General features: G+C 36.6%; 1 protein-coding gene across 1 annotated transcript; it reads left to right on the top strand.

Annotated features, from left to right (window-relative positions):
• The first annotated feature begins 2,227 nt into the window (after positions 1-2,227).
• LOC107552571 (probable G-protein coupled receptor 25) lies at positions 2,228-3,349 on the top strand. The gene has a single exon (XM_016234516.1). The coding sequence runs from the start codon at positions 2,228-2,230 to the stop codon at positions 3,347-3,349; it is 1,122 nt and encodes a 373-aa protein (XP_016090002.1).
• Positions 3,350-10,097: the final 6,748 nt, after the last annotated feature.

Genomic DNA, 10,097 nt, shown 5'->3' with positions numbered 1-10,097 from the left:
CTCATCTAGGACCCATTCTTCTTTGGCATTAAAATGATGATCATGTGTATTTGTTGCAATTTCATCAGACATGGCTGAAATACTATAGGGTATAAGTTGTTATGTATTATTTCCCCCACACACTAATTCTAAACACACATACATTTGCTTTTCAGGCGGTTCATCGGGATAAATCCGAAAAAGGGCACCAAGGCTGGAGGAGTCATATCAAAGCGGATGGGGAAGGTCACCTAGAAAAAGAAAACGGTGAACCCTCGTGTCTCCAGTCTGGTTAAAGAATGTTTTTTAAATGTTTTGAAACAACACTTCAAAGCTGTTTAATTTTTGTTACATTAAGTCACTATTTCAAATTATTTTATTTACACTGTAGTAAAACATTGTGTTTTGTAGTAAGACTACTAGGTTTAGAAAAATAAATACATATAGAAGTATATATATAAAACCATGAGGAAAATGTTGTTCTTTTCACTAACAGTGCATTACTCAATAGCTTACGTAATAGCATAGTATATTTGTATTGTAGCTTACAGCAAACTGCCTATGCTTTTCTCAGTAATTTACTTTAAATGTAGAAACAACATTATGCTGTATTTGCAAAAACAGTAGCCAACTGTAAATTTCACCAACACCAAGACTGTTAATTTTGCAGTAACTTGCTGGCAACCGTGTTGCCAGTTCTTTACTGTTTTTTTAATAAACAGTAGCCAACTGTAATTTTAACCAACAGTAAGACACCGTTAATTTTAGAGTAACTTGCTGGCAACCGTGCTGCCAGTTCTTTACTGTTTTTAACGGGGACATTTTTAACAGTGTATAGAGCTTTTACAAATTTGCAGAGGTAAGCAGTTGGTGTTTGATATTTTGTCATGATGAAAAATTTAATATTTAGTTTAATTTAATATTTACTTTAATTTAAAATAATTTTATTAATGTAGTCCTTACAGTGTCTTGCAGAATTTTGACAGAGGGGACTTTCTTTCTGTTGACTTGCACACTGACCAGCACAGGAAATCTTCGACCCCTCAGGTTAGTGCCAACATCCCTAACCACTATGTTACCACCTCTAAACCCAGTGCGTGATAAACATTACAAGGTAAAATAGGAACCACATCAATAGGCAGTCCTTTCAAAAACAATCTGGAAAAAAAAAATAATAATACAATGGGTGTACACATGCACACAGATATCTTGAGTAAAATATAGCCTTAAAATATTTTAAAGGAATCTGAAACTGGAAAATCTAATTGATCAAATCTTGCAAATAGGCAACAGTTTTGCTAGTACACAACTAAAACAACTGGAGTTCACCACAGATTTCTTCATTCACCTGCCCTAAGGTGTAATTACATTTACTGTTGTTTCGTGGGCGAAATGTGGAATCACATTTAAGCAAATACTAATTTCGCAAAACAAGTTCTGGTTGGCCACATGGATTCGCCATGTTGACCAACAGAAAGCGGTTTGGTTTGAAAGCAACTTTTGTGTGAGCTGTGCTTCATACCTCGCAAGACTATTTCCCTCAAAATTTCCTGTTACTGCACCTTTACACGTCCATTTTATTTATTGCTACTTTCGTTGTGACAGAAAGCCACAAAAGTAGTCCTATATTGAACATTTGTATCCTGTCTTGTATCTGTCCGATTAGTGTATAAAATGTGTGGTACCCCTGTAAACACCAGGAAACCACAACAGCTCTGAAGCTTTCTCAAATAAGCTCTGCACCTTTTACATTCTTATTCTTCAGGTTGCTGCACAGTTGAATTTCAAAAATAAATCTCACTAACCAACTAGTAAATTTTTCTCACTTCTTTTTTTAACTGCATGCATGTTGTTTTTCTCTTAGTCTTGCTAAGAGAAACTGATTTTGCATTTATGAGAGAACTGATTAAAAATGATTTATTCTCATCACAAAAGATCATCCCATGACAAACATTTGCAATTGAATATTCACATCAATTGTTGAGGAAAAACAGCTTTTTCAACAGTTTAAAAAGTCACTCTAACTATCTATATTGACATGATGGAAATATACCAATATACCACATTTCAGAACTGTGAGTTTTAAGAAAATGCATCTCTTTGTGATACATTTAAACGTTTTAAGGAAATAGATAGAGAGAGAGCGAGAGAGAGCCTGTTATTGCAGTTTGTGGTTTCGAATCATGTGACATGCTAGGTTTTCTCTACTTTGCCCATCACTTGTGCACAGATGGCAAGCAGCACAGAGATGGCACTCTCTGATGTTACAATGAGCTCCACAAGCTATTTTTATACTCATGCTTTTTCAGTGAACTCCACAGATGACTACGACTACTATACCCCTGTCGAGAATGATTTGATATTGCTGCCCATGTCCAATATCTACATTCCTGTGCTGTACGTCATCATGTTCCTCACCGGCTTCTTGGGGAACCTGTTTGTCATCGTTGTCATCGGCAAACGGCATAAGAAAACCGGACGGCTTGTGGACACCTTCGTGATGAATCTGGCATTAGCCGACCTTGTGTTTGTCTTCACGCTGCCTTTGTGGGCGGTTTCGGCCCATTATGATGAGTGGCCCTTCGGTGAGACCTTGTGCAAGATCAGCAGCTTCATCATTGCGGTCAACCGCTTTTCCAACATCTTCTTCCTCATGTGCATGAGTGTAGACCGATACCTGGCTGTTGTGCGTCTCATGGACTCTCAGTTTCTGCGGAGCAGTAACTGTGCGCAGATTACCTGTGGCGTCGTGTGGATCATTTCTTTCTTCCTGGGAATTCCATCGTTGGTGTACCGTCGGTTGAAAGACGATACTGTGTGTTGGGAGGATTCAAAATCCTCTTTTGTCCAAGGAATGAATCTCCTGACCATATTTCTAACCTTCCTGCTCCCAGTACTGATTCTCTGCCTATGTTATGGGTCGATTTTGGTTAACCTGCGGCGTCACAGTCACACCGCCGCAAACTCACGTGCAGAAGCCAGAAGACGGCATTCGGTCAAAATCGTGCTCACCATAATTGTGGCCTTTCTGATCTCCTGGCTGCCCTTCAATTTGTTCAAGACCATCCAGGTCATCGTACTGATGAGCACAGGAGATCTTAGCGGGGAAACAAGAGTGATCGTACTTAGTGGACTCACGCTGTCCTGCTGCCTGGCCTTTCTCAACAGTTGTGTAAATCCAGCCATCTACTTGTTTTTGGATCAGCATTTCAGGCGCAGAGCTTCAATCCTGTTGTTGAGCTGCCTGGGTCAAGGAGACGTGCACCAGACTTATATCTCCTCTAATTCGCTCTCTAATGGCACATCTGAGTCTTATTATGGAAATACATCAACCCGCGGACGGCTTTTTTCACTTACTGTAAAGAAGTGAATCCTGCTTTTCTGTTTGCTGTTTTCAGAATGCTCTCTTTCGTTATCAGTGATACTATCAAATAAAGCTGTCATTAAGATATTCAGTTTTAAGCATTTGTTAAAATTAGATATTAATTAATAATTTAGAGCATTTAAAGTGAACATTTTTGAGCAATGTTCTATACATTTCTATATTTAATTTCCCACATAGCTTATGTGAACATCACGTGGTGTACACGATTAATTTTGTTATGTACACATTTTGACAGTATTCAATCATTTAGAAAGCATCATTAATCTACTTGGTCACTGCAATTTAATGACAATTGTGAATATTCAGACTTTATTATGATCATACTCTTCTAGCAACTTTAAAACAAATGCTTTCTTTTTTTATATTTACTTGTCTATGTATGACAGTGTAATAAAATATTGCATATATTTTTGCTTTTATTTTATATAACTCTTGAGCAATGGTCTATACATTTCTATATTTACGTTCCAACGTAAAAATTGATTATGTATTGGTGAACATATTGCTTAGTGTAGAAGATTAATTAAAATGACTTGCAAGCAATTAAAGCATTTAAATACATATTTTGACAGTAATCTTAAGTAATCTAGAAAGCATCATTAATCTACATGGTCATTATTCCTGTATGCAACTTTAAAATAAATGGGTTTTTTTATATTTACTGTTTATATTTGTATGTTTGTAATAAAATTTCTTATAGTTATCAAAGTCTCTTTCAATTTTATTAAGTATATTGTAGCTTAAACAAAAAAACTTGAATCACTATATACAGTATCTCACAGAAGTGAGTACACCCCTCACATTTTTGTAAATATTTTATTATATCTTTTCATCTCCTCCACCTTCCATTTGAGGATGCCCCACAGATGCTCAATAGGGTTTAGGTCTGGAGACATGCTTGGCCAATCCATCACTTTTACCCTCAGCTTCTTTAGCAAGGTAGTGGTCGTCTTGGAGGCGTGTTTGGGGCCGTTATCATGTTGGAATACTGCCCTGCGGCCCGGTCTCCGAAGGGAGGGGATCATGCTCTGCTTCAGTATGTCACAGTATATGTTGGCATTCATGGTTCCCTCAATGAACTGTAGCTCCCCAGTGCCGGCAGCACTCATGCAGCCCCAGATCATAACACTCCCACCATCATGCTTGACTGTAGGCAAGACACACTTGGCTTTGTACTCCTCACCTGGTTACTGCCACACATGCTGGACACCATCTGAACCAAATAAGTTTATCTTGGTCTCATCAGACCACAGGACATGGTTCCAGTAATCCATGTCCTTAGTCTGGTTGTCTTCAGCTAACTGTTTGTGGGCACTCCCCATTCACACATGAGACCTTGTAACACTAATGAGTCACATGACACCGGGGAGAGAAAATGGCTAATTGGGCCCAATTTGGACATTTTCACTTAGGGGTGTACTCACTTTTGTGGCCAGCGGTTTAGGCATTAATGGCTGTGTGTTGAGTTATTTTGAGGGGACAGCTAATTTACACTGTTATACAAGCTGTACACTCACTACTTTACATTGTAGCAAAGTGTGATTTCTTCAGTGTTGTCACATGAAAAGATATAATAAAATATTTACAAAAATGTGAGGGGTGTACTCACTTCTGTGAGATACTGTATATAAACTCTTAAATTCAAATAGTTTTGAGAAACATTTGATCAGTTTCGGTATCAGTCAAAACATTTTTTTAGCACTGATCAGTCATCATCGCTACAATCACTGAAAAAATGAAGATGGAATATGGTTTTAGAATGAATGTTTCGATTTATTCTGGAGAAATTTACTGGAAATCTTTTGCTTAAATTTAAAATGAGTGGGCTGCGGTGACACTTAGCAGGTCAATAGTTTACACTTGGTGGATTGGCATTAGTTGCTCTTCAAAATAAATCACACGGCAAGTTTTGAAACTAAATGATTCTTACATGTACCGCTCAAAAGGCAAACTTAGGTCACAACTTTCATCTTTGAAAAAACTAAAGAACACTTTATGTGAAAATGCATGGGGAAAAATAGTTGCCACAAAACAAGACACTGACAGTGGAAGAAAAGCTACCAGCTACACAAAAGTCTTTCCATTGCCGTGTGTTGCCTTCCACAGTGAAGTAAATTATTAAATAAAATAAAAAATATATAATTGTATTTAAAACTATTCAAAAATAAAATTGCAATGAACGGTCAGTGTCTGAGTCAACGAGTCAGTTCAATTGTTGCCAGCGTAAGTGATTCATTTCAGTAAATGAGTGGGATGTTTCTGAAAGTTCGATGGTTCATTGTTTTCTTGTAGGTATGGCACCTAGTTAAAAAAAAAATCATCAAATTTAAGTTTACTGAAGGGTGCCCATTATCGCTAAAGCTGTACATTCCATCAGCATATTTTTTTTTTATAAAAACAAATTAATTAACTGACCTGGCTTCATTAACTTTACTTACTTGCTTTATGTGCCGTCAACAAAAACAGCTGCCACTTTACCCAGGCACATCAATGTCACATGTTTTTGCTAAGAAAAAATAGGTTATGACCTATGCTTTACTTTTGTGTTCACATTTTACAACTGCCCTCACAGACCACAGTTTAAAAGTTGACATAAAAACCCCGGTGAGAATGTTATGCCACAAACATTCTCATGAACGTCTTTCCCCTGCATAGATAAGCTAGGCTACTCTCGGTTTGATTGTGAATCCTCGTTCACAATTACTTTCTCCACAAAATTAAAAAACACTGTGTCTTTTAAACTTGTGGAGAAAGTAATTGTGAAAGAGGATTCACACAACAAAGACATAACAAAGGGAATGTTTTAATAAAACTGAAAGGTTTGCATACAATATGAGATGAGAACTTCCCCCTTTTTTTACAATTTGTAGCTCAGTGTATAATATGTGGAAAATTGCAAAAAGAGTCACCTAGATGTTAATTTGCAATGCCGCTTTCTTGCACCCGGTCACATGATGCTTTGTGGCTTAAGTCTAGACAGAAGCATTAATTTTGTCCACAGAAACATATTTTCACACGTTTTCACAAGGTTTAGGCCACCACATATTCTACTTAACTTACTCTCTGGGGTTAATGTGCTGGCAAAACGACTCAGTAACACTTATAAGCTTATACTGGTTTTTCTTAAAAAAAACTAAATAATAGTAATAATAAAATAAAATAAAAAAACATGGCGACATTCCACAGTTAAACCAATTATTAAATTAAAAAATATATAATTGTATTTAAAACAATTCAAAAATCAAATTGAAATGAACGGACAGTGTCTGAGTCAACGAGTCAGTTCAATTGTTGCCAGCGTAAGCGATTCATTTCAGTAAATGAGTGGGATGTTTCTGAAAGTTACTGTGCAAATACTGTGCAAACTGTATTTTCTATCCCTCTACCTTAAACTTACCTCTCACACACAACTTTAGATTTTCAAAAAACTTCACTCTACTCTTTGATTCTTTCACATGCTTTGCTGCCAATGGTTAGTCTGTGAATCATCATTATAGAATATTTTTGCTAGAGACATAGATCAAAAGAACTATAAATGAGTTCATTAATTTGCAAAGTAAATGTTTTTTTCCCTCTTAGGGGAAACCACACAGTACTGGCAAAGCACTTCAGGAAAAATATTGACAAACCCATCTCAATTACACAGAACTGTTACTCCATTGGAAAAAAACTAAAGCAGTTTTAAATGTAGATTACATTTAAATGTAGATTCTAGTACATTATGTTCTTAGTGCAAGTGATTTTGTTTTCTGTAATAACAGACTGAATACATGAATTACCGCATTACCTTACATCTTCTGATCTGTTTATACTTTGTATACGCGAAAACATCTTGGTGGATTTGTAAAAAATGCTATATTTTTATTGTTAGCCTTTTGCCAAACTACTCCAAAACAATGAAGAAGAAACCTCACAGCTCGCTGCTGACATCTAGCGGTGGGTTTTTGGAAGCACGTTGTGTGCAGCAAGTTACAAACGGCAACATGTTTATCAGTTATCATATGACTGCATTATAACGTGACATTCGCATGAACTTTTCGCATTACAGGCAACCCAGCTGTCATGTTGTTTTAAAGCTACAGATCGTTTGGCTCATAGATAGCTATGGTTTGGCCAATCACAGCGAACTGTTGAGGAACAGCCAACCAATCATAACCTGCCTCAGTGCTTACCTTATTAAATATTCATGGCCTGCAGAAACTTGTTTATACAGTCATGTGTGACGGAAACCGTTATTTTTTCTGTTTGTTTCAAAACACGCAAGACAACTGAAGGATCCACGTGGTGACATTTCCACAGACGGACACTATGAAGCTGTTATTGACAGGTTGCACGCTGCTCTCGTATCCAATATTGACATAGTCAAATATATAAATAAGAACGCTAACGCAGGATTTACAAATGTCTCGAAACCTGTTTAACTGTTCAAATACGCTTCGGCAAATCAGTGAACACTTCTCTCTTTTCTGTGACTGGCGCATGAGCATTTACTGTGAGACAGTCTCCTTTTCAAGGTAAAATCTTTCATATGTTAATAAAAGGCACCAAAGCACCCTGCAGTCACATAATGGCACATTACATTCTTCTTTGCCTTTCAAAAGATTCGACTGCACGGAGCTCAACGGCTTTAAAAAAAAAAAAAGAAATTACAAAAGCCCTAATTTCCTATCCAATAAAGTGCCGACGTGTCGTTTGCAAACGATTTAGGCCAATAATAAAACAGGATCTAACTACATGCTGCCCAGCATGTGTTCAGTCCAACAGTAGTGTCCGTCCGATTTGTGAATGAATCATTTGAACCGGTTCACCAAATCGGTTTGAACATTTCGTTCACGAGTCAACAGTACAACTGTTTTCTCAGACAAGGCCGAATCGTAATGATCCTATTTAGCTCGAACATTTGGAGTGAACCAGAGATTTGAATGATGGGGAGAAGATACTTTATCGTGCTTGTATCAAACAGAGCTGAAATGACAATAAACACGCGTATTATTAAAAATATAATACCGTAATTGTTAATAATATAGTAATATACTACAACTATTTAAACGTTTTAGAATCGTTTTAAACCGGTTATTTGAAAGGAGTTGCTATAAGGATCCGATTCGTGGAAATGAGTCGAACTTCCCATCGCTAGTTCAGTCAGCGCAGTGAAAAAAGTTTCTGGAGGGGGGAGGGCCGTACCATTGTGACATGGGGGGGGTATGCTTTTAAGTTTCCATAAAAGTGTTGTCTTAAATGATATAGAATAAAAATACAGGTCTCCAACTTCTTCAGACTTCTCAGGTTAATTTCACTGCTTTACAAATTTCTTTTAAAGGTTATTTTTATTGTCAGAACCATCAACAAGAATCTAGGTGAGAAACAACACCTTTAGATCGCGTGGTTTGGTATCGTCCATTCTTCAGAATCTCGCTTTCATCAATTTGGAAAGCGGCGCAGGAGAAAGTGTGGATAAATAATATCCCATGATAATGCATTGCAGAAAGATTTGACGACAAAAGGTATGGTAATATTTTCCTTAATCGATCATACCTACACATAGGCTTAACTAACACAGCTCACCAGATGAAAATGGAGCTTTTATTCAGCACAGCCACTTCAACCAAAGTTTTGCAAGTATTCAAACTCTTTTTAACTATTCAAAGTTGGACATCTATAAAGAAAACTTATAAACTATATATTTACTTCTATGTAGTTTTAAAGCACCGTGCACTGAACGAAACTGAACAAAGCAACATAACATTCTCCTATTTGAATTATTCAAGAAAATGCCGCAAAATACACAGATTCGAATTTTGTAACGATGATAAATGCAGACCTTATGTCGAAAATATCACTGCAGAAGTTCTTTAATAAGTATATACTTTTTTATGTAGTGGTTAAGTGATACTCTGCATGTTTAATCAAATCAAATGTAAACTCTCTTTAGTTGAGATTTCATTTTAAATAAATAGACAATAGTTTCCTAGTCCATATTGTGTTAAAGTTGATTTGCTGCCTTAAACTTTTACGTAAAATCCAAGTGATGCCATCATACAACCTGCAGTGAGAAGTTCTTTTCACTTTTTGACCTCTTTGAATTTCATTAGTAACTAAGAAAATCTAGTTTAAAACTCTAATAACTCATAAAGTTAAGTAGAAATGACAACATTATATTGTATTGTGAAACGCAGAATGGATGGGTTGTTATACTGATGTTATACTGATGAAAACATTTTTACAATGTGAAGTTAGTCAGCTCTTGCGATTGTTGTTTATATGGAAGTATAATATTCTATGGGCAGCGTAGAGAAGTTGTAAAGCTTTGTTTAGAACCCAAGGAGGAAAGAAACCTGTACAGGTATTTTAGCTGCAGCTTGAGAATCACATGCTTTGCTTATATTGTTTCATTGTCTAAAGGTGGATATTATTTTACACACCATTCATTTATTCAGCTGGGAATACTTATTTCTGCAACAGGGGTTTGGTTTGATGCTTATAAACACACATGAATTAGATCAGTCAGTCTCAAAACAGATCAAGTACAACAATCAACTACAAGTTTAGCTTTTAACTAAAAAAAGTCAATGCTCTACAGTCTCATTTAATTGTTTGGGTGTTGTTCTTTGTGTAAGAAACACAACTGAACAATTTGTCCTTGTGTAGTGCTGTGGAATCCAGTGATCAGTGTGATTCAGAGCATCAAGGGTGATTTGAGTGGGCCGGCATCAGAGGGAGGTGTGTAGACCAC

Source organism: Sinocyclocheilus grahami, unplaced genomic scaffold (genome assembly GCF_001515645.1).
Source record: "Sinocyclocheilus grahami isolate Dianchi unplaced genomic scaffold, SAMN03320097.WGS_v1.1 scaffold2.1, whole genome shotgun sequence".
NCBI classification, from domain to species: domain Eukaryota; kingdom Metazoa; phylum Chordata; class Actinopteri; order Cypriniformes; family Cyprinidae; genus Sinocyclocheilus; species Sinocyclocheilus grahami.
Note: the sequence above shows the minus strand (reverse complement) of the source record. Positions and strands in the feature narration are given on the sequence as shown.